We start from the raw sequence: 23,527 nt of genomic DNA, 5'->3' as shown, positions 1-23,527 counted from the left end.
TAGATAAAGAAGTTAAGGTAGGAAGTTAAGAAGAGGAAGGTAGGTAGGTTAGGTAGCTAGTTAAGGAAGGTAAGGTAGGTAGGTATGGTGGGTTGGTAAGGAAGGTAGATAGGTAGGTATGGTGGGTTGGTAAGGAAGGTAAGGTAGGTAGGTATGGTGGGTTGGTAAGGAAGGTAAGGTAGGTAGGTATGGTGGGTTGGTAGGGAAGGTAAGGTAGGTAGGTATGGTGGGTTGGTAAGGAAGGTAAGGTAGGAAGGTATGGTGGGTTGGTAAGGAAGGTAGGTAGGTAGGTATGGTGGGTTGGTAAGGAAGGTAGGTAGGTATGGTGGGTTGGTAAGGAAGGTAGGTAGGTAGGTATGGTGGGTTGGTAAGGAAGGTAGGTAGGTAGGTATGGTGGGTTGGTAAGGAAGTTAGATAGGTAGGTATGGTGGGTTGGTAAGGAAGGTAGGTATGGTGGGTTGGTAAGGAAGGTAGATAGGTAGGTATCGTGGGTTGGTAAGGAAGGTAGGTAGGTAGGTTTGGTGGGTTGGTAAGGAAGGTAGATAGGTAGGTTTGGTGGGTTGGTAAGTAAGGTAAGATAGGTAGGTATGGTGGGTTGGTAAGGAAGGTAAGGTAGGTAGGTATGGTGGGTTGGTAAGGAAGGTAAGGTAGGTAGGTATGGTGGGTTGGTAAGGAAGGTAGATAGGTAGGTATGGTGGGTTGGTAAGGAAGGTAGATAGGTAGGTATGGTGGGTTGGTAAGGAAGGTAGATAGGTAGGTATGGTGGGTTGGTAAGGAAGGTAGGTAGGTAGGTATGGTGGGTTGGTAAGGAAGGTAGGTAGGTAGGTATGGTGGGTTGGTAAGGAAGGTAGATAGGTAGGTTTGGTGGGTTGGTAAGGAAGGTAAGGTAGGTAGGTATGGTGGGTTGGTAAGGAAGGTAAGGTAGGTAGGTAGGTAGGTATGGTGGGTTGGTAAGGAAGGTAGATAGGTAGGTATGGTGGGTTGGTAAGGAAGGTAAGGTAGGTAGGTATGGTGGGTTGGTAAGGAAGGTAAGGTAGGTAGGTATTGTGGGTTGGTAAGGAAGGTAGATAGGTATGGTGGGTTGGTAAGGAAGGTAGATAGGTAGGTTTGGTGGGTTGGTAAGGAAGGTAAGGTAGGTAGGTATGGTGGGTTGGTAAGGAAGGTAGATAGGTAAGTATGGTGGGTTGGTAAGGAAGGGAGATAGGTAGGTTTGGTGGGTTGGTAAGGAAGGTAGGTAGGTAGGTATGGTGGGTTGGTAAGGAAGGTAGATAGGTAGGTTTGGTGGGTTGGTAAGGAAGGTAAGGTAGGTAGGTATGGTGGGTTGGTAAGGAAGGTAGATAGGTAGGTTTGGTGGGTTGGTAAGGAAGGTAAGGTAGGTAGGTATGGTGGGTTGGTAAGGAAGGTAAGGTAGGTAGGTATGGTGGGTTGGTAAGGAAGGTAGATAGGTAGGTTTGGTGGGTTGGTAAGGAAGGTAAGGTAGGTAGGTATGGTGGGTTGGTAAGGAAGGTGGGGTAGGTACGTATTGTGGGTTGGTAAGGAAGGTAGATAGGTAGGTATGGTGGGTTGGTAGATTTCTCTTTTGTCATTGCACAAGGTACAACAAAATAAAGTTTCAGTCTTTAAGGTGTATAAAAATTAAATATAATAAAGTATAAAAAATATAAACATTAGTGATCCGTTAAAATATGAAGGTTTTGCAGATCTAATAAGGTATTGCCCATTAAATGCTTTTTTTTTAATATATATATTTATTTATATATATATATATATATATACACACACACACACACACACACACACACGCATACATACACAGTGGGTACGGAAAGTATTCAGACCCCCTTAAATTTTTCACTCTTTGTTATATTGCAGCCATTTGCTAAAATCATTTAAGTTAATTTATTTTCCTCATGAATGTACACATAGCACCCCATACTGACAGAAAAACACAGAAATGTTGACATTGTTGCCGATTTATTAAAAAAGAAAAACTGAAATATCACATGGTCCTAAGAATTCAGACCCTTTGCTCAGTATTTAGTAGAAGCCCCCTTTTGATCTAATACAGCCAGGAGTCTTTTTGAGAAAGAAAAAGATCTTTCTTTCACACCTGGATTTGGGGATCCTCTGCCATTCCTCCTTGCAGATCCTCTCCAGTTCTGTCAGGTTGGATGGTAAATGTTGGTGGACAGCCATTTTTAGGTCTCTCCAGAGATGCTCAATTGGGTTTAAGTCAGGGCTCTGGCTGGGCCATTCAAGAACAGTCACAGGGTTGTTGTGAAGCCACTCCTTCGTTATTTTAGCTGTGTGCTTAGGGTCATTGTCTTGTTGGAAGGTAAACCTTCAGCCCAGTCTGAGGTCCAGAGCACTCTGGAGAAGGTTTTTGTCCAGGATATCCCTGTACTTGGCCGCATTAATCTTTCCCTCGAATTGCAACCAGTCGCCCTGTCCCTGCAGCTGAAAAACACCCCCACAGCATGATGCTGCCACCACCATGCTTCACTGTTGGGACTGTATTGGACAGGTGATGAGCAGTGCCTGGTTTTCTCCACACATACCGCTTAGAATTAAGGCCAAAAAGTTCTATCTTGGTCTCATCAGACCACAGAATCTTATTTCTCACCATCTTGGAGTCCTTCGGGTGTTTTTTTTAGCAAACTCCATGCAGGTTTTCATGTGTCTTGCACTGAAAAGAGGCTTCCGTCGGGCAACTCTGCCATAAAGCCCCGACTGGTGGAGGGCTGCAGTGATGGTTGACTTTCTGCAGTGATGGTTGACCATGTGATATTTCAGTTTTTCTATTTTAATAAATCTGCAAAAATGTCAACAATTCTGTGTTTTTCTGTCAATATGGGATGCTATGTGTACATTAATGAGGAAAAGAAATTAACTTAAATGATTTAGCAAATGGCTGCAATATAACAAAGGGGGGGGGGGTGAATACTTTCCGTACCCACTGTATGTATGTATGTGTGTGTGTGTGTGTTTGTGTGTGTGTGTGTATGTATATATATATATATATGTATGAGAGAGAGAGAGAGAGAGAGAGAGAGAGAGCGAGAGAGCGAGAGAGCGAGAGAGCGAGATTGTGGTTGGGAATAACTATATACGAGGTAAAAGCCTGTGAAGTGTATAAACACAAGTGTGTGTAGTGCAGATAGATCAAAGCATTCACTGATCGTGTTTCTTCATGATCTACACTCTAATGGTTTTGGGGTAAAAACTTTTTTCTGCCTTTAATGAAAGTTTTACTGTTCATTATTTCTCTGCATAATATCTCTGTCAGTGCTTGCAATGTAATTGTTTTAATACTTTTAATGCTACCGATTTACTAAATACATTTATTTTGTGCTTTATTTGGATTCTCAGGTCCACCTGAGTGACCCTGAGCATCTCTTTAAGTTTCTGTCTCTGCTGTGGGGCTACAGCAATAACCTTAGTGACCAGTTAGAGATCCGTGTGACAGCGTTGTTGCAGACCCAGGCACTGTATGTGGGCAAAGTTCTGCTGACCACTCTCCCTGCAAAAAAGCTCAAAGTCCTGGTCTCACCCTCCTCACCAGGTACAGAAACCTGAACCAAGACAGAACACATCTTCCTTACTGAGAGCACCTGTTTGTTCCGAATGTGATGTTTCTGTTTTGCTGCCTGCAGTGGTGCCATCGCTCTTGGGATGTCTGAGTTGTGCTGTGAGGGAGGTGAGGAGAGCAGCCGTGGCAGTGTTGCAACCACTTGCAGGAGTCGTCACCTCTCCATACCACCCTGTGTTAGAGAAGTTGTTTGCATCGGCTGAAGAGCTCATTGCTGATCCAGCCTACCTCACTCAGGTTGTCCTCGATTCTTACAGATACTGTACATAAATCAATGTGTAATATTAATGCCTATACCTTAAGGATGTATAAAGAGCTGTATTCATTTCTTTTAGCCTTTTTTTACTGTATTTCTTTTCCTTTAAACGTACCTGGTTTTCTCGTAATCATATACATTCTTATATTCTGCTTACTGATTGTGTCATTTTCCGACCTCAGGCACTGTCTGTGCTTTACGACGAAGCCGTCTCGATGGCTGGAAAGAACAAAAACAAGCTGCTCTCAGCAATAGAGCAGCTTTTACACTGTGTGAGATCTCCTGACTGCCCCAGCTACATGGCCAAAGTATTGCTGCGAGCACTGCAAGACGTAAATGGAGAGGTATGAGCAATTGTTCTGTGTGTGTGCAAGAAGCCGGACTAAGGGCTTTGAGATATAAGTAGAAAAGGGGCCACTAAAAATCCAGTAGATGTTCTAAAGTTCTTCTTTTTATTTCCATGTTTGTCTGTTTCTCCCTGTCTCTCGCTCTATCTTCAGTTTGTTTTGGCCAATCTCCTCCCATCCATCGAACATTTGCTGGAGCAGTGTGCGCCAGACACTCCAGTTTTTCTGCCAGATGAGGCTCTGTTCCTGCAGTTGCTTCTGGGCAAGTACAACGAGGCTTCTGCTCCCCTACTTGTTCGAGATGCTAAAAGCCTGGAGCTTTTTATCACCGCAATGGGCAATTCCTCGAAACCCTACTCACACATGGACAGTTTTCAGATCATTGCCATGGAGCAGGTAAGAAGCCATACTACCTGGATTTAACTCATTAAATAGGTGAGATCCATTGTATAATTGTTGCAGTCATTTATTTGTTTCAGCTGCAACACGTTAAACACTTTAACAGAAGATATATGCTGTTAAGTCAGTTTCATAAGAAATCCACTTATGTGGTCTAATTCATTAATTATGTACAAGTCTGTGGGGGCAGTGTTATGATCTGGGGTTGCTTCAGGTGGTCAGGTCTAGGTTCAGGAAAGTTATGTGCTCAAAAATTGTGGTCAGCTGACTGAGGATTTTACCGATACCTATAGCTAGTTTGGATCGTACTGGCCAGTAGCCGATTAATCAACCGATTTATAAATAGTAGACTGGATTGAAAGGAATATAAAATAGGACTAAACTTTAAAAGGATGTATTCAAACTGAATGAGAAATTAACACTCCAAAAAAAAAGGTCACACCAGAAATGTTTCAAAAAGATGCGTCAAATAAACAGCATGTTGTGTCATTGATTCGCCTCTAGGGGCTGCTCTAATACTGTATAACGCAACATGGAAAAAAAAAACTCTCGGTATGGATTTCCGCTGCGAACCGATTAATCTGCGAAACCGATATATCGGTCGACCTCTACAGCTGACTAGCCCAGTTTACCCAATGACCAGGGCATATTCCAAGATGATAATTCCAGGATTCCTCATGCTCAAATTGTGAGAGTGGTTCATGGAGCCTGAGGTGACATTTACACACTTCGATTTGCTGCCACTGAGATCAGACCATATCCCTTAATTCTTTGAGTTGCACACTCTCATCAATACCGCAAGATCTGGACAGAAATAAATGTAGTGATGGTCATGGGTTTACATAAGCTTAGCAAAAAGGTGCCGCAGGGAATATGTACCATAATCGGATGGTAGTGTGTGTGTGGATTTTTTTTGACCAGGCAGTGTATATATGCTAATACGTCTGGGACAAAATCCCAGTCCTAATGCCCTACCCTTATATCCAGCCTTTAATTCCCAGAATGCAATGTTGCGTATGTAAGTCTGCTCGCAGTGATGTTGATGAGTTCATCCTAGAACTCGATGACTTTTCTGTGAAATATTTACCTTCTGTGGGTTTGTCATTTGTTTCACCTTTAAACAAAGCATCATTGAGTTTTAGTGCTCATAGTTTTCCCATGAAAACCTGTTTAATAAATTCAAATGGTGGTGGGAAAAATAGCTTTGTGCTCATTTTAATGAGAATTTGGATGCATGTTTTGGTCCTGTTTTAACACAAGACTTGCACCAGCCAATAAACAGCCCCAGATCATAAAACGATCACAATCACTATAGAAAGTAGAAGAAGAGGGTTTCAGGTTTTCATTCTCTTAAATGTGAAAACCTTTGATTTTGTTCACATCTGACCAGAACACCTGATTCCACTTAAATTCCAGTGATGTTTCTGGAAATTTTGTGAGATGTTTTTTGTTTCCAGCTGTATTAAGTTGTCGGAGGTGTAATGCTTCTAAAAACCGATCCTTTTAACTAAAAAGTGATCCTAAATGAGTTGTGCTTCTTCCGAACTCAGATCACTAAGCAGTTCTTTATGGCCCTGGGAGACGAGAACATTCAGCAGAGGATTCTGGGAGTGCTTTTCGATCTGCTGGTAGACAATAAAAACCCAGCTTGCTCTCAGACCATCAGTAGTGTCTTCAAAGGGGTACAGTTTCTTTCATCTTTACTGTTCTGTGGTGTTTGTTTTTTGTTGTTGTTTTTTTTAGTCGTCTCTTATAGCTCTTGTATGCCTGTTTCAGATTGCTGTGGATGCAGAGTTGGTGGCGAACGAACTGATGCCTATTGACAAGCCAAAAGTATCAGTGAGTGTGCAGCAAACTCGCCGGAGCAAGGTCCAGCCCAAGTGAGTGACCAACTTGAGCTCCTCTACTGGCCTGGATGACATCAAACAGTTAGTCGAACATACTAATGTTCTTATTCCTTCCAAAAGGAAAGCACAGGATGCTCCACCAGATGCTGAAGAGGTGTCCTGGCCGAGGGTCACCTTTATTTTGGAGCTTCTACAGCACAAGAAGAAGCTAAAGAGGGCTCAGATGTTGGTGCCAGCTCTTTTTAGCCTTCTCTCCAGGTACAGCCATATACATTAGAGGTCGAGCGAGTAATCGATTTTGCCAGCACCGATGTTTGATTTCTGGAACTATCAGCATCTGCAGAAATCCATGCCGTTCGTTTTTTACGGCTTTCGATCCACTGTCAGTACAAGGGCGCCCTCTAGAGGCGAATCACTGACACCAGCTGTTTGTTTTCACACGCGCTGCACGGAGAGCACTATATTATATTTATTCCCCTTAAAAATTTTAAATATAGAATTAATAAATACAATTATATCAATATATTATATAATTCTATTTATTTGTTTATTATTTTATTTAACACATTTTCACTAACATTTTGTAATAAGGTTCAGCACTTTTGGGGGGGGTTATTATCCAGTATCCATTTTTTAAAACTATACGACCCAGCCTGGCCATCAGTACCAGTAAAATCCTCCATCAGTCGACCTCTAATATACATACATAATTGCTTTAATGGCTTGCGATGCAATGGTGGTGTTCTGTGGGTACACTCTTTTCTCCTACTTTGGTAAGAACATTGAATAGAAACCTGCTTGTTTCCAGTAGCACAAATGTGACTTTTTTTCTTAATCGTCAATAGAACTGTTTGGATATAATGCACATGATCTTTAATTTGTTACTCTGCAGATGTTTGGAGGTGTCGACGGAGCAAGAAAATATAGAGTACACCAAACAGCTTCTCCTCACTGTTCTCCTCAATGTCTGCCAGAAGCTCTCTCCACAGGGTGGACCAATCAGCAAGGGTATGCATGTGCTCACCTGTCTGCTTTAAGGATCCGTTCAACCAACTTACCTGATATCAAATTCATCCCAGTTCCTCTGTGGTTTATTAAATTACAGACATCTTGGATGAAGATAAGTTTAACGTAGAGCTTGTTGTTCAGTGTGTGAGGACGTCGAACACGCCTCAAACGCACCACCATGCGCTGCTGCTGCTGGGAACCGCGGCCGGCATTTTCCCAGTGAGTAATAAACTCACGCATTAGGGTGACTGTAGAGATCATAAAGACTGCTAATGGGACTCATGTTAGTTTTTTGCTGTTCAGGAGAAAGTTCTGCACAACATCATGCCAATCTTCACTTTTATGGGGGCCAACATTATGCGCCTTGATGACATCTACAGCTTCCAGATCATCAACAGGACAGTGCAGATGGTCATCCCAGCTCTGATTAATGTAGGTGGAAACCATTTTGGTTCTTGTGTCCATATTTGCCCTTGGGTGTAGTGGATATCGGTTTATAGTCAGTGGTAGAGGTCGACCGATTCATTGGGTTTTTTTTATCGATAGTTGATTGCAGCTATCGATAAAAGCTATCGATGATTTGTTTTCAGCAAAAATATTTATTCCATTTAGCACATTATCGTGATTCAGTACTATTTTTCCATGGAGTGTTTTTTTTTTTTTTTTTTTTATCCAGTATACATTTAAACAGTCGATTAATCGGTTATCGGCAAGTACGATCTCACCTAGCTATCCGTTTCTGTCAGATCCATCGGTTGACCTCTAATCAGTAGGTTGCAACTATTGGCATTTTACACAGTGTTCAAAGGTGTGTGTAGCTTTCGCTTTTTGGAGTGATCTGATGATCTTTGACTTGCGGTTTTACACCCGTCGCTTCTCTTTTGTCCTGAAGGCTCATGGCGGAGGGAGTGCTCAGCCAGAGGGGCAAATGCAAGTCGTGGTGACACGTATCATCCACGTTTTTGTTGATGCTCTCCCACACGTTCCTGAGCACAGACGTGTGCCCATTCTCAAGCAGCTACTGGGCACACTGGGGCCTGCACATTTCCTCTGGGTCTTAATGCTGCTCCTGTTCAAACAACATGCCACCAGTGGTGCTACCAGCAGCACAGGACCTGAGAAGGTAAAACTCTTCAGTCTCTCCTACAATGATTGAATACTGATGCCAGTAATAAGTAATATTCATCTAACATTTACTAACATTATCCTGTTTTGAAAATTTTTAGTTTCCCTGGTTTATTCTTTTTATTTGTCAAAAATTAGTTTTTTTGTTTTGTTTTTTTGTGACTTTCGGCAAGCAGGTTGCCGTTTGTGTTGCTGTGTTTGTGCGCTTTTGCAAATGACTTTCCAATAGTATGTGAAATTTCGGGGGTAAGTGGACAGGGACGTTCATCACGTGACCATTTATAGTGCACTGTTCAATACAAGTAAAGAAGTGCCACCTCGTGTCTTTTTTATTTTATATATTTATATTTTAGCAGTTCTTTTTGGGGTCCCCTTTTTTCAGAGTCGATCCACAAGGTTATTCTTTTTATTTTTACCCCCCATGTTAGCCTCAGCGTCTGAGGGAGAGGTGCTCATAGAAAGAGGAGAATAACCTTGTGGATTTACTCAAAAAAAAAAAAAAAAAAAAGCTCTGCCAGTGAACTGACCCAGAAACAACAGGGACAAATGGGCAGAAAACGGTGGGATTTATTTGCAATGAAAGGGCAACACATGTAAAAGAGAGAGTGTGTGTGTGTGTGTGTGTGTGTGTGAGTGTGTGTGTGTGTGTGTGTGTGTGTGTGTGTGTGTGTGAGTGTACATATATTATAAAACAATACGAGAACAAAACTGAAAAACGGTGACTAATCCCCTCCTCGTAATCTATCCGGAAATGAAATGAATAAATAAATGCTCTATCCAAAGCTACTCTCTTTACCACAGAGACATACACGAGGTGGTGTTCTCTCTTTACCCATTTAACAGAAGAAAACCCTGCATGTGTGCTTTATGTTGGACGTATTTCCTTCTCTACTTCCCCTTGGAAAGAAGAACTCGGGTCATGAGCAGTGACCAAAAAACAAGAAGTCGCAAACTCAACCCCACCTCCGTCCAGGTCTCCGGAGTCTTTAAATCCGGGGTTCTGGCTGTTTCCATCGAGATCAATGGCAAAACAATCTGATACGAGAGTGGAATTTGTTTTGTTTTTATTTGTAGAGCGCTTTTCTCAAGTTTGTTCCTTGCAGTGGTGATCAGTAACGAAGTAAATGTAATTTGCTTGTGATTTGTAATTGGAATGTAATTTGCAAAAATGTCATTTGAAAGCTTTTTTGCGTATCTACTTTAGTTTACTACAACTTTTTAACTACATTTTAAAATCAAATATCTTTTTATTCAACTACATTTTGTGAAATCTTCCCTTTATATTTACGAGGATAAAAACGTAACTGTTCAAACCAAGTCACCAATCAGGGTCGAGCGCACGCCGTTTTGATCTGCGCTTGGTGCATCTACTGATCACCAACATACAGTCCAGCGTCAGTTCAACAGCAAGCAGAACATTTAGAGAGGAATAAATGATGATGAAACTCCAGACTCCACCTCACCACAACACACGTGACCTCATTTGCGCAAATTCTTTTTAAATAATGAAAAAAAAGGTTTTGGGCTCATTCTAATCTTTATAGAAATCAATCAGTGTTTGACTCATTAATCTCATTCTATTAATTGATCAGTGTCCTGATTAGAGTCTTTTCACATCAACTGAGTTAATAAAGCAAAGTGACAAAAAATAGAACATTTATAGCCATAATAAATAATAGTATTTTGGATACTTAAGTTCATTTGATGGCAAATTATTTTGTACTTTTGCTCAAGTGAAAGTTTAAAGGGACACATAATTTTACTAGAGTCACATTTTACCTCATTTGAGTGACACGGAATGTCCATTCATTACAGCTCATCATTGTTAAGGTGTGCAGTGAGTGGTGATTAAATGCAACCTGTGGACCTGAGAACATTATAACAAACTGTTGATATCAATTACAGTACAAATCCATCCTGAAAGTTCTTGAATAGAGATATAGGATATTTAAAAAACATGATCGGGGGACGGGACTTGCCCAGCTATAACTGGACACAGCAGGAACATTCGAATAAAACTGCAGGTTTATTGTAGAAGATCTTACTGAAGATCTGACTGTGTTTCAGGAAACCGCGCTGGAGCACGATCAAGAGTTCTGGGGCTTGCTGTGTTGCGAGTTTACAGTTCACGAGCAGCTTACATCCCTTATTAAAATTCTACACTTCCTTATGACCCTCCCAAAAGAAAAACAGGACGGTAAGTGTGCGCCCCCCCCCCCCCCCCCCCTTCCAAAGCTTTTAACTAACAAATACGCAAACACGTGTAAAAAGTGACTACTATGCTGCGATGCTTAAGAAAATGAACGAAAGTCTGTATTTTGCATGTTGCAGTCCCAGAGCAGAGACGGACAAGACGAACAATATGCAAAAACCCTGGGGAAAGTGCTGTAGATTTGGTTTTTAACGTAGAAGCCCATAGTGGAAAAGAGCTCCGGCATTTTAAGTTCCTGTCTGTGTCCTTCATGAGCCAGCTCCTAGCCTCCAGCAGCTTTGTTGGAAAGGTAAGCTGTTTCTACACTGTTAAATCTCCCATAAACAGAGTTAAACATAACGTCCTATAGGATGGAAGTTAGAGATCGACTGATGGTGGATTTTAAGTTGATAGTGGGGCTAAGTTGGATCGTACTTGACGATAACCAATTAATCAACCGATTTCTAAAATAGATACTGGATACTGATAAACAAACATAACATTCCATGTAAATTAGTAATGAAAATTATTACAAAAATATTTAAAAGTACTCAATCATATTATTGTGCTAAAAGAAATAATTCTATTAATTTTTGTTGATAATTCTATGATTTTTGTTGACACTTAAAATAAACAGCACATGATGTCAGTAATTTCCCTCTAGAGGCAGCTGTCGTACTGTATAACGCAACCTGGAAAAACTATCAGTATGAGTTTTTCTGATAGTTTTCGAAATCAATCAACAGTGCCGATTATTCAGCAAAACCGATGAATCGTTCGACCTCTAGATAACGTTTTATTTTTGTTTAATTTATTAATCTAGGTGGCTGATTGTGAGGATTTAACCGACAGCTCTCTGCAGGAGCTTCAGCAAAGGTTAGTATTTGTGAGAAAAATTCTTCAGTGTAATAATGCAGATCGTTTTAGAGTCTGGCCACAGCATGTAATCATGCGCATTATCTTGATGATTGCTTTCTAGCCTGTTGGAGAAAAATCTGCAGTACATCCACACTGTGGCTCAGTGTGTCGAGGAGAACTCGGACAAACCCACAGCCAAGTTTTGGAGAGCACTGCTTAACAAGTCCTACGACGTTTTGGATAAGGTACAATCAGCATGTCAAACGTAAACTTTTCAAAGTAAACCCATATTGTGGATTCTATTCTGACCCGAGAGCAGGCTTGATGAACTTTACACATTTTGCATATTTAACATACAAGTATTTTCCTATGTTTTTGTCGCACAAGACCGGACACTGCTCATACACACTATTCAGTCCACAGTTGTTTGTGTGGGCAAGTATTTAAGTATTTCTCAGAAATAATTTGTTTTACACCCCAAGCCCTCCTCACCCCCAGGGGTTCTCTGTTTTTCTGTTCAGCATTAGCAGGTTTGCAGTCATGTGTTGGGCAGGTTATATTGTGTGTGTGTGTGTGTGTGTGTGTGTGTGTGTGTGTGTGTGTGTGTGTGTGTGTGGTGCATTTCTCAAAATAATTAGTACAAACAGTACAACACAATGGATTATTTACAAAATCCTAATTTCATCTCTCACAAGTAAGTATTTATGTCAATGAACATCTCATAGGTGTCAGAACGACGAATGCTTTTGTCATTGTTCACAAACAAAATCGTCAAAATGGATAGTGATGTTTTTTTAAATATGACGGCGCACGGTTTTAGAATCTCCTACAGTTTGGATTACAAAGATTGAAAATGCACGAGGCTGAATTTCTTCTGTTGAACATCTACGGGTTTCAACAGCACGAGTGACTACATGAATCAGAGGTCGAAGAATTTCAGAAATAAAAGCAAAAAAAAAAAAAAAAAAAGGTAACATCCTTGTCTTCTCTGAAGGTGAACGCCCTCCTCCCTACCGACACTTTCATCATGGTGGTGCGGGGCCTTATGGGTAATCAGCTGCCGTCAGTGAGGAGAAAAGCAATGGAGCTGCTGAACAACAGATTACAGCAAAGGACTCAGTTGGAGGAGAAGCAGGTACGCACCAACGTGGTCTTATTGGATTTTAGGGCTGTAAATTCTAATGAAGTGTTTCATGCACACACACAGTTTTAGGGACTTCACTGTAGCTGCATTGTCTGTATCCTCTGTTCAAGGTGGATGTGCTGCTGAAACTGATTGATGACCTCTTGAGCATCGTGGGACGGGGTTGTGGCCAGACTGAAGGACAAGAAGAAGAAGAGCAAGCCATTAACCGGCAGACAGCCCTGTATAGCCTAAAGCTGCTGTGCCGCAGCTTCGGGAGCCAACACCAGACGGAGTTCTTACCCGTCTTGAGTCGGACGGTGGAGTTGGTGGAAAACACAAAGGAAGAAAGGAATGTTTTGAGCAGCGCTTTGCTCTGTGTGGCCGAGGTCACTAGCACGCTGAAGGCCCTCGCCATCACCCAAGTTCACAGGTACAAAGCACCAAATGGAATTATTTTTTTATCATAACTTGCATAATACATTTTTAATGAAGTTTTTTGTTTTTGTGGTTTATCAAAAAAAAAATTGTTCTGCATGTCAATTAAAATTGATGAAATTTTGCCGACGCCCTTATCCAGGCCCACTTACATGTCATTCATACCACTGAGCAGCTATACGGTTAAGGGCCTTGCCTAGGGGCCCAGGAGTGGTAGCTTGATGTGGCAGGGAATTGAACTCAAGATCTTCAGATCCAAAGCCCACTGCCTTCACCACCTTTACCACCTCCTCCATTCTGCTTGTTTTTGAACATGTTACAAAGTGTGCAAACATTTTCATTTTAACACGTTACTGCATTTAGAGCACTTTTTCATCACCATTAAAACGACCTGACAAGACATGGAAAAGGAACCTCGATAAAGAACCCCGTCCTCTCCTGGGTGAACGCAGGGCAGTGAAATTATTGGTCTTCTCTCATTCACAGCTTCAGTGCGAATCGTTTTTTTATTATTTTTTTTGTTTTGTTTTTAGTTTTTTAATTTAAAGTTTTTAGCTGCATGTCTTTTAGCATCCAGCTGAAGTTATCCACTGAAAATCAAATGAGACTTGAGCTTTGATGGTTTTCCAATAAGTAGAAATGATTTAAGTGAGACCAGTCCACTGGAGTAAACATGGTTCCGTCCACAGCAGCGACCCGCTGGCCATCCTCAACAGCACCCGAGTGTTTCTCACGCGAAGGAAACTCAGAGCCAGTCCCTGTTCAATTTCGCTACAGTTTAGGGTGAAGAAATGCTTTTAGTAAAATTGCTTATTGTTTCGATGTTGACATTTATTATTATTATTAGTATTATTATTAGTATTATTATTAGTATTAGTATTATTAACATTTGTGAACATCAATAGCTTACTTCTTTTTTTTTTTTTTAGAATTTTAAATAAAATGCCTGCTACATGTAACAAATAAATAGAATGTAGAATAGAATAAATCCATCCCTCGTTCATTCACACCCTCGATATGTAAAATTGGCATGAACTTCTTGAAGTTGGACATAAAACACAAAGGAATCCATATCACTAGATTGTTAACATTGGCAATGACAGGATGTCATAGATTTCGCATATAATCGACATGGGCAGTACACATCACGTACAAGAATTGCATTTCCCAAAGTCGTGTAACATTTCTGTACGAATACGTGCACCGTTACACCCCTGCCCTAATGGCTGGTTGTTTTTGGGGTTTTTACTAGAGATATATGATATGATTGAGAATTGTTTGATTGTATAATGTATGTCATTACTGACTCTATTGAGCTTATCTTGTTTATTAGGTGTTTTTTTGTTGTAATAGTTACACTGTGTGTTTGTGTGTGTTGATAAGGTTAATGCCAGCGATTCTACAGGCCTTGAAGGAGCGTAAGGATCTTCTATCTACAGAGGTGTATCTGTTGAGTGCAGTTACAGCCCTACAGAAAACAGCAGAAACTCTCCCTCATTTCATCAGCCCTTACCTGGAGGACACTGTATCGCAGGTAAGGAACATACAGCAATCTGTGGACTGAGCAACACACAGGACCCCCGAAACTTTTACAAATAAATGATGATGAATTATTCTGTCGAGTCTCCACCCAGTGCAGTGTGTATTCGTTATGCCTTTGTTGAGCAGGTAGCACATCTCACAGGGGTTGCTGAGCGTCTCTCCACCTGCCCTCAACTGACTGTTAGACTCTCCTCCCTGAGTTCCACACTCGCAACCAAGGTGCCCCCAAGGGTTCTTCTGCCCACCCTGGCACGGTGCTATAACAGCATGGTGGACTCTCAGCAGGTTTGTGTCGAGAAAGAAAATTCAATCTTAAAAATGTGATTATCTGTTACATCACAAAAATCACCTCTGTGTCCTTTTATTGACCTTCATTTGACCTTGATGTGTTTGTGTGTTTGTGTGTGTGTATAATTACCAACCAAGCATAACATTATGACATTATAACATTATGAGCAGTGAAGTGAACATCACTAATTATCTCTTCATCATGACACGAGTTTGGGGGGAGGGGTATATATTAGGCAGCGAGTGAATATTTTGTCCTCAGAGTCGACGGAGCAGAAAAAATGGGCGAGTGTAAGGATTTGAACGAGTTTGACAAATTGTGATGGCTAGACAACTGGGTCAGAGCATCTCCAAAACTGTAGCTCTTGTGGGATGTTTCTGGTCTGCAGTGGTCAGAATCTATCAAAAGTGCTCCAAGGAAGTAACAGTGGTGAACCGGCGACAGGGTCGTGGGGGTCGAGGCTCACTGATGCACGTGTGGAGCGAAGGCTGTTCTGTGTGGTCAGATCCAACAGACGAGCTCCTGTAGCTCAAACTGCTGAAGTTGTTCACGTTGTTATCGGTCAATGGGGCACGACTGTTTCATCAGCAAAAGGGAGACCAACACATTATTTAGCAGGTGGTCATAATGTTGTGCCTGATCGGGGGGGGGGGGGGGGGGGGGGTGTGTGTGTGTGTGTGTGTGTGTGTGTGTGTGTGTGTGCGCGCGCGCATTTGGGCTGTCAAAATAAACACACTAATAGCATGTTAAGGCAAACTCATTTAAACGGTACTAATTTTATTAACGCGCGATTAATGCAGCGCACATTTCTGTGGCTATTTTTATTTTCAAATATAAATAAATAAATATGAGGCGAATTTAAAACCTTTAACACACATTTATTCACAACGTCCTTTTTTCACTTAGATATAAAATATATGTACAGTAAAACCCCGTTGTACGAGGATAATTCGTTCTTGAAAATTGCTCGTAGGTTCATTTGCTCGTACGTTCGAACTGATTTTCTCCAAAAGAATGAATGTAAAAGTGATTTTAATTCGATCGCTCATTTCTGCACTTATTCTGCACTTAAGTATTTGTATCCTATTTTAACAAACAAATACACCGCAAATTACCGTAATGTAAACATCATTTAACACTTACTCATGTGAAAGTGGTTGATTGTGAGTATGAGACACACACCACGCTCATAACCGCCTCGGTTTCCATGGTAATTCTATTTACTTTCGTTTTCACAGCACCATCACTGATTTTCTTGTAAGACATTTTTCAAGATTTATAGTGAAATAAAAATATAAAACTAAAAAAAGTTATGTTTTTGCTGCACTGAACAACGAGAGCGACCGAGTGATACGTCATCAACTAAGCGACTGATGCTTCCCTCTGCCAAAAACTGGGAACCGACAGCGTGGGTTTGCTCGGGCCTTCTGAAATTTGTTCATGAAACAGGGTAAACTTTTACGAGCGCTTGTATCTCCGTTTGCTCGTACTAGAGGTTGCTTATACAACGGGGTTTTACTGTATATAAACTGCACCGAAAATTCTTTTTAGTCACTAATCATTTGTTTTACCGATGGGTTAAGTCTCAAATCTGCCATGAAGCACAAATCCGGCAATTAAAACCGTCCGTGTGGAAACATAGCAAAAGTTGGTGTTCTCATGATTTACGTAATTTAATACACCATTATTACTTTTAAAACATTCACTTGAATATTTTGTCTTCATGCACTATGTTGAGTTTGGTTTCACTAATAATTAACATACATTTGCATAAAGCATCCATAATAGTCCATGTTGATTAGAGTATTAAACACATGAAAAGTATTCATTTAAGGTACATTTAAAGCAAATTTGAAAAAATTTGCAATTAAGTTGCGATTAATCACGAATTAACTTAAGACAATCCATATTTTATTGGATGGAGAGCCCAAATATATATACATACATACACATGTGCATCCCTCACATTTCAGCAAGCACTTTATTATTTCTTCTCAAGGAGCAATACTATAGAAATAAACATTGGATATATTTTAGAGTAGTGCAGGTTGTATAGCGGTACTGATTTACTCTCCTCCAAAAATAACTCAACATACAGCCATTTTTATCAAAATATCTGGCAACAAAAGTGAGTACACAGTAAGTGAACATGTGGAAAAAGTGTGTCCAAAGTGTGAATATTGTGTTTGAACACCATTGTTATGTAGCACTGCCTTAATCCTCCTGGACATGGAATTCACCAGAGCTGCACAGGTTGTTGCTGGGATCCTCTTCCACTCCTCCATAATGACATCACTGAGCTGCTGGATGTCAGACACATGGTGCTTTTCCACTTTCCACTTGAGGAGCCCCACAGGTGCTCAATAGGGTGCAGGTCTGGAGACATACTTGGCCAATCCTTCAGCTTCAGCAGGGCAGTGGTCATCTTGGCGTTTGGTGTCGTTATTATGTTGGAAAACTGCAGTTCGGCCCGGTTTCTGAAGAGAGGGCTTCATGTTCTGCTACAGAAAGTCACAGTACATGTTGGAATCCATGTTTCCCTCAATGGACCGCAGCTCCCCAGTACCAGCAGCACTCATGCAGCCACAGACCGTGATGCTACCACCACCATGCTGCACACAATCTTCCATGTACTCCTCACCAGGGCGTTGCCCCACATGCTGGACACCATTTGAGCCAAACAAGTTTATGGTTCTAGTAACTCATGCTCTTCAGGTTTTCTTCAGCAAATTGTTTGTGGTCTTACTTGTGAGCAGCTTCAGAAGAGGCTTCCTCGACGGACATGCAATCCGACTTGTTGCAGTGTGCGGTGTACGGTCTGAGCACTGACAAGCGGATTTTCCGCTACTGCGACCTCTAAAGCAATGCTGCAGCACCCATGCGTCTGTGTTTTGAAGCTTCACCACCTGACACACAGCATTAGGACTCAACATCTTTAATGGACCCTTGTGAGGTCCGAGTGGAACCCGTCTTGGAAAACCTCTGTATGACTCTGAGCACTGTACTGTAACTCAGTTTCAGGGTGATACTGATCTTCTTACAGCCTCAAATCTTTGTGGAGAAAAACAATTCAAATTCTCAGATCCTCAGAGATCTCTACCACGAGATGCATGTTGAACATCCAGTGGTCATCATGAGAGATTTGAACTGAAAGCACCAAATTTTAACTGCTCTAATACAAGATACACACATTTGTCTGGTTTTGTCAAGCAGACAAAAACATGAACATGATGAATAGGACGTGTGGCTTTGCACGGTTACACCACGTAAAGCTGTTATCACTGAGGGTGTACTCAATTTTGTTGTTAGTTATTTAGACAATAATGGCTGCATGTTGTTATTTTCACAGGACAGTAAATCTGTTATACAAACTGCACACTGATACTTAAATATATCCACGTTTCATTTTTATAGTAATGTTCCTTGAGAAGAGATGTGTTAGATTTATTTATTTATTTATTTACATTGCTAGGGTTAGGGTTTTTTGCACTTTTGGTTAAATGGTAACTGCATCTCATTGACGCTGTATTTGTTGTCTGCACAATGACAAAGTGGAATCTAATCTAATCTAATCTTTTCACTGGTTCAGCACCATCTTCATCCTCTGATGAACATCCTGAAAGAGCACATTGGACATATGGAAAAGGATGAGCTCAACTCCCACCATTCAGAACTTACCTCTTTCTTCTTGTCAGCATTGGACTTCCGTACTAAACACCATCAGGTAAAACCTCCTCAGAGCATTCCTCATTAATGCTTAGATAAGTTTGGTCGTTCTGTTGCAGGATTTAATGGGAATTATAAAGTGAGTGAAGCCAGGATCTGATTCCCTCATCAATAAGGGGAATGATAATGAATGGACATTCGGTGCCACTCAGATGAGGATGGGATTCATCCTCAGGGAGTTTTTTCCCTTTGTCACAAATCAGCTTTACAGAAATCAAGAGCTTATAAAGTTTATCCATGATGAGTGTGCCAGTGCTGATTTGTGACAATGTCTGTGCTCTACAAATAAAATTGAATTGAATGAAATGGAATTAAATATAGGATCATGGTGACTAAAGCACATGGTGTGTTTGAACAGGGAGATCTGGAAAAGACGTCTGAAATCGAGGGCTGTGTCATAGACTGTCTACTTGTGATGGTAATGAAGCTTTCTGAGGTCACATTCAGACCACTATTTTTCAAGGTAAGCAGAAAGCTCACACACACTACTACCTGCTGATCTTATTAAAGAGTTCAGTTAATTAAATACGCAACCTGGTTTTTCATGGCAGCTATTTGACTGGAGTAAAACAGAAGGAGCACCTAAGGACCGAATGTTGACCTTCTGCAGGCTAGTTGATTGTATTGCAGACAGACTGAAGGGCCTGTTTGTACTGTTTGCTGGCCAGCTGGTGAAACTATTTTCAGACCTTCTTCGCCAACTCCATACTGCCCACACTGGTAATCTTCTTTTTAACGACACTTTCTTCACCATTTGTAAATATATAGAGAGATATATATTTTTTTGTTGTTTGTTTTCTCCATCCCATCCTCTTCTTTTTATGCTTAGTATAAACCAGAGTACCTGAAAATTATACTTGAGTAAAAGTCACCAATTCCAATACGATTTGAGTAAAAGACTTGGAGCATGTTATTTGAAAAGTAGTTGGGTATTTGACTAAAATTTTACTTTTTAGGCTCAAAGATGCACAAGTCCTCAACATCAGGACACCCGTTAGTGAAAACCAAAAGCAGTTAATTTGTGAGGTTTTATTTCCTAAAATACAAAACAAATTGAACACTTCAACACTGCATTAACCAGCGACACAACAAAACTCTTCAACACGCCAGAATGAACCAAATATTGTTCAAAAAATGAATAAATAAAGACAAAGTAGTAAAGCAATCTTTAATCAAAAATAAGCCACGGCAGATGAAGCTGCCAAGCAAACTGTAATCAGTAATGGTCAATGTCAGTTACAATATCTGTAATAAATGGACATTCGGTGCCAACCAGATGAGAATAGGTTCCCTCTCGAGTCTGGTTCCTCTCAAGGTTTCTTCCTTATGCCACATATGAGTTTTTCCTTCACCACAGTCGCCACCGGATTGCTCATCAGGGACAAACTTACACTTATAAAGAACATGTTCATTTTATCACCACATTATCTGTGTAAAGCTGCTTTGAGACAATGTTCATTGTTAAAAGCGCAGTACAAATAAACATGAATTGAATTGAATTTACAATATAGTGGAGTAAAAAGCGCATCTATTGAATCCTAAAAGTAGTTGAGAACAGTGGTACCCCGCTTATCGACCTTAATCTGTTCCTTAAAACCGGTCGAAATGCGAAAAGGTCGAAGAGCGAATGTACACGCAATGTACAATGTACACGCACTAAATTGTTATATTGACCGCTAAATAACACTTTATTGTTCACAAACCGAAGTTTAATTTACAATAGATGCTCTCTCCACGAAGGCTGAGGCGAGACTGGAAAGATCCTTTCCCTCGCTCCACGTGGGATAATCGGGCATTTGGTCGTTCAGCGGGCGCAAATTTCGGTCGTAAAACTGTTCGCTAAGCGAAAAGGTCGATGCCCGAGCCGGTCGATAAGCGGGGTACCACTGTAGTAAGAAAAAATATTTAATACTCACTAAAACTAGAAAGTCGCCAAAATTTACTCAAATACTTTACAACTCTGGTATAAACATGCTAAAATAATTTTTATTCAGTTTAGTATTTACCAATCATAACAGAATTGTTCATCCAAACAAAACTACATTTCAGATTGATTCAGTTTAGTTTTGCTGATTATAACTGAGAGATTGTGATGCTTTGTTAGACCCCTGAAACTTCACAAACTGACCCGATACCTGGAGATGAACGTCTCCGCTTTGTGCTTATTGATTATAACTGGAGCTCAGGTCACAGAATAATGTACATACTAATAAATGTGTATATTTAACCTCGTATGATCTCCTCACAGACAAGGCCTTCTTTGACTCTGAGGATGAAGATGATGCTTTGCAGAAGAGCAGTCTTTTGCTGCAATATACACTGGACTGCCTCCATAAGATCTTTCTGTATGACACACAACGATTCATCAGCAAAGAAAGAGCAGATACCCTCCTGGTCCCTCTGGTAGATCAGGTGGGTTTTACAGCTTATTCATTTTTAGGTATTGTGTTTGTATGGATGATTTATTTTTAATAACTCATCTTTAATAAAGTACAGTGATTATGCACTCACATATTCATGTTGTCCACGAGCAGTTGGAGAACATGTTGGGAGGAGAGCAGGTCTACCAGACCCGAGTCATTCAGCACTTGGTTCCGTGTGTAGCCCAGTTCTCTGTTGCCATGGGTGATGACTCTCAGTGGAAAGTTCTCAACTACCAGATCCTGCTGAAAACACGGCATAACAGTCCCAAGGTGATGGACAAAAGTAGATATTTATAAATAATGAAAGTGTTGTGGAATGTAACATGCTCACAGCTTTTGTTCGCTTTTCTTCCAACGGCGCAGGTGCGCTTCTCTGCTCTGCTGACGTTGGTCGAGCTGGCAAGCAAACTGAAGGAGAACTACATGGTGCTTCTACCAGAGAGCATCCCGTTCCTGGCTGAGCTAATGGAAGGTGAGCCATGAGTGTGTGTTTAAGCCAAACTAAGGGAGATTTCTCACTCTGTTTCTCTTCCCATTCTGGAGCAATTCATATACATGTTAATAGTGATGTATTCATGCATTGCTTGTTTTCTTCCCCCTGAAACTTCATGTCAAGCGCACAAACACAATGTGCTCTCATATCCCAGTTTGTCTCTGTTAATTCAAATGTAGTTGTACCCAACAATACATAGTGTCTTTGGTCTCGCAGGGGGTGAAAACATTCAAAAAGACTGGTCTCAACCTCAGTTTTCACTGTTCTGCTGCCTCAGATATTTATTATAATAATAATTATAACCATCACGTTGTTGTTGTTGTTGTTGTTGTTATTATTATTATTAACAGTATATCTGATAAAGGTGGCTGTGCTCTGATTTGTGTGTCAGGATGCACATTCTTTGTTCCTTCATGTTATTTCTAAATCTCAACCAGTGAATGTGTCTTGTCTCTGTAGATGAATGCGAGGAGGTGGAACACCAGGTGCAAAAGACTATTCAGGAGTTGGAGACGATCCTGGGAGAGTCCTTGCAGAGCTACTTCTAATACTCGTATCTGACCGCACAAAAGAGACCGCTTTAAATTACAACTTCAGCATCAGTGGGCCTCTGTGTGTACCTTACACAACAAATCATTTGTGCACTTCTGGGAAAAAGAAAAAAAATAAAGTGACATCTGAATTGCATTGTTCTGTATTGTTTTTTGGTAGTTTATGAAGCAACAAATCCAGACGATCGTCTCAAATAAATTCTAAGAACTATGATTTAGTTTTTATTATTTCACGCAAACCTTAGCATTCTTACTGTGTTCACACCACCCAGAAACATCAGCGTGCAGTATCTTGAGTCTGGTAGCGTGTTTACACATTAGCTGTAACCTTTACACATTAACTTTTGCAGGCTCCTATTGGGCCTTTGATTCCACTGATCAGACTGAGCCTGGGTCAAAGTGCTGCAGGACTGTAGTGGCGTTTCACTTTAGATTTTAACCCTTACATTTTCAAAGTATGCTTTCATAAAGTTTTTCAAAAATATTTGCTACAGTTTATTCTATATAATAATTCTATACTTATTTCAATAGTAGGGTATAGATAGCTAGATGGCGCTATAGATAGAACATGCTGTTTCAATTTCATGATGTTGCCTCAACGATATAGATAGAACATGCTGTTTCAATTTCATGATGTTGCCTCAACGATATACCTACTGAATGCTGATTGGTTGATTTTTATTAATAACCCAGACATGCAGTGAAATGCTTTTTACATCTGTCTGGCATCCAAGCATACAAAGAATGGAATTAAGGATAAAAATAAAACAAAAAAAAAAAGGTAGATAAAAAGTATAAACTATACTATTGCATATTGTATATAACTATATGCAATTCATTCTTGTTTTTTATAATAAGCTTCACTGTTTTGCTTTTTGTGAGATTTTGGGGTGTAGCTGTGGAGATTTGTGTTAATTCAGTATCAAGCGCATACAGTGGTGTGTAAAAGTGTTTCCTGATTTCTTATTTCACTGTGGTTCTCTGGAGTCCCAAAGCTTTAAAAACAGCTTTATAACCTTTTCCAGACTGATAGATCTCAATTACTTTCTCTCATTTGTTTCTGAATTTATTTGGATCTCTTAAGAGATTTCTTGATTGTGAACAGATGTGGCAGTAATCAGACCTGAGTGTGGCGAGAGAAATTGAACTCAGGTGTGATAAACCAGTTTTAACAGGGGGGCAAACACTTTCACACAGGGCCATGTAGTTTTGGATTTTGTTTTCCCTAAATGATAAAAACCTTCATTTAAAAACTGCATGTTGTGTTCACTTGTGTTTTCTTTTACTTATATTTAAATTAGTTTGATGATCTAAAACATTAA

General features: G+C 40.5%; 1 protein-coding gene across 1 annotated transcript in view; it reads left to right on the top strand.

Moving 5' to 3' along the window:
* Nucleotides 1–22,419, top strand: part of heatr1 (HEAT repeat containing 1) — a 35,874-nt gene extending 13,455 nt beyond the window's left edge. Inside the window, exons 20-45 of the mRNA XM_083557055.1 lie at nucleotides 3,370–3,562; nucleotides 3,654–3,826; nucleotides 4,028–4,189; nucleotides 4,346–4,588; nucleotides 6,142–6,273; nucleotides 6,368–6,471; nucleotides 6,559–6,696; nucleotides 7,331–7,446; nucleotides 7,544–7,665; nucleotides 7,750–7,878; nucleotides 8,339–8,569; nucleotides 10,639–10,768; nucleotides 10,903–11,072; nucleotides 11,586–11,638; nucleotides 11,742–11,865; nucleotides 12,615–12,755; nucleotides 12,875–13,176; nucleotides 14,565–14,715; nucleotides 14,850–15,008; nucleotides 18,602–18,736; nucleotides 19,097–19,201; nucleotides 19,290–19,458; nucleotides 20,987–21,150; nucleotides 21,273–21,431; nucleotides 21,525–21,633; nucleotides 22,114–22,419. Of these exons, the coding sequence (XP_083413181.1) occupies nucleotides 3,370–3,562; nucleotides 3,654–3,826; nucleotides 4,028–4,189; nucleotides 4,346–4,588; nucleotides 6,142–6,273; nucleotides 6,368–6,471; nucleotides 6,559–6,696; nucleotides 7,331–7,446; nucleotides 7,544–7,665; nucleotides 7,750–7,878; nucleotides 8,339–8,569; nucleotides 10,639–10,768; nucleotides 10,903–11,072; nucleotides 11,586–11,638; nucleotides 11,742–11,865; nucleotides 12,615–12,755; nucleotides 12,875–13,176; nucleotides 14,565–14,715; nucleotides 14,850–15,008; nucleotides 18,602–18,736; nucleotides 19,097–19,201; nucleotides 19,290–19,458; nucleotides 20,987–21,150; nucleotides 21,273–21,431; nucleotides 21,525–21,633; nucleotides 22,114–22,202 (3,903 nt within the window). The 3' untranslated portion in view covers nucleotides 22,203–22,419. The remainder of the gene's footprint in view (nucleotides 1–3,369; nucleotides 3,563–3,653; nucleotides 3,827–4,027; nucleotides 4,190–4,345; nucleotides 4,589–6,141; nucleotides 6,274–6,367; nucleotides 6,472–6,558; nucleotides 6,697–7,330; nucleotides 7,447–7,543; nucleotides 7,666–7,749; nucleotides 7,879–8,338; nucleotides 8,570–10,638; nucleotides 10,769–10,902; nucleotides 11,073–11,585; nucleotides 11,639–11,741; nucleotides 11,866–12,614; nucleotides 12,756–12,874; nucleotides 13,177–14,564; nucleotides 14,716–14,849; nucleotides 15,009–18,601; nucleotides 18,737–19,096; nucleotides 19,202–19,289; nucleotides 19,459–20,986; nucleotides 21,151–21,272; nucleotides 21,432–21,524; nucleotides 21,634–22,113) is intronic.
* The last annotated feature ends 1,108 nt before the right edge of the window (nucleotides 22,420–23,527 follow it).

This window comes from Silurus aristotelis (genome assembly GCF_946808225.1).
Source record: "Silurus aristotelis genome assembly, chromosome: 12".
In the NCBI taxonomy this organism is placed as follows: domain Eukaryota; kingdom Metazoa; phylum Chordata; class Actinopteri; order Siluriformes; family Siluridae; genus Silurus; species Silurus aristotelis.
The sequence above is the reverse complement of the archived record's forward strand: the minus strand, read 5'-3'. Positions and strand labels throughout refer to the sequence as shown.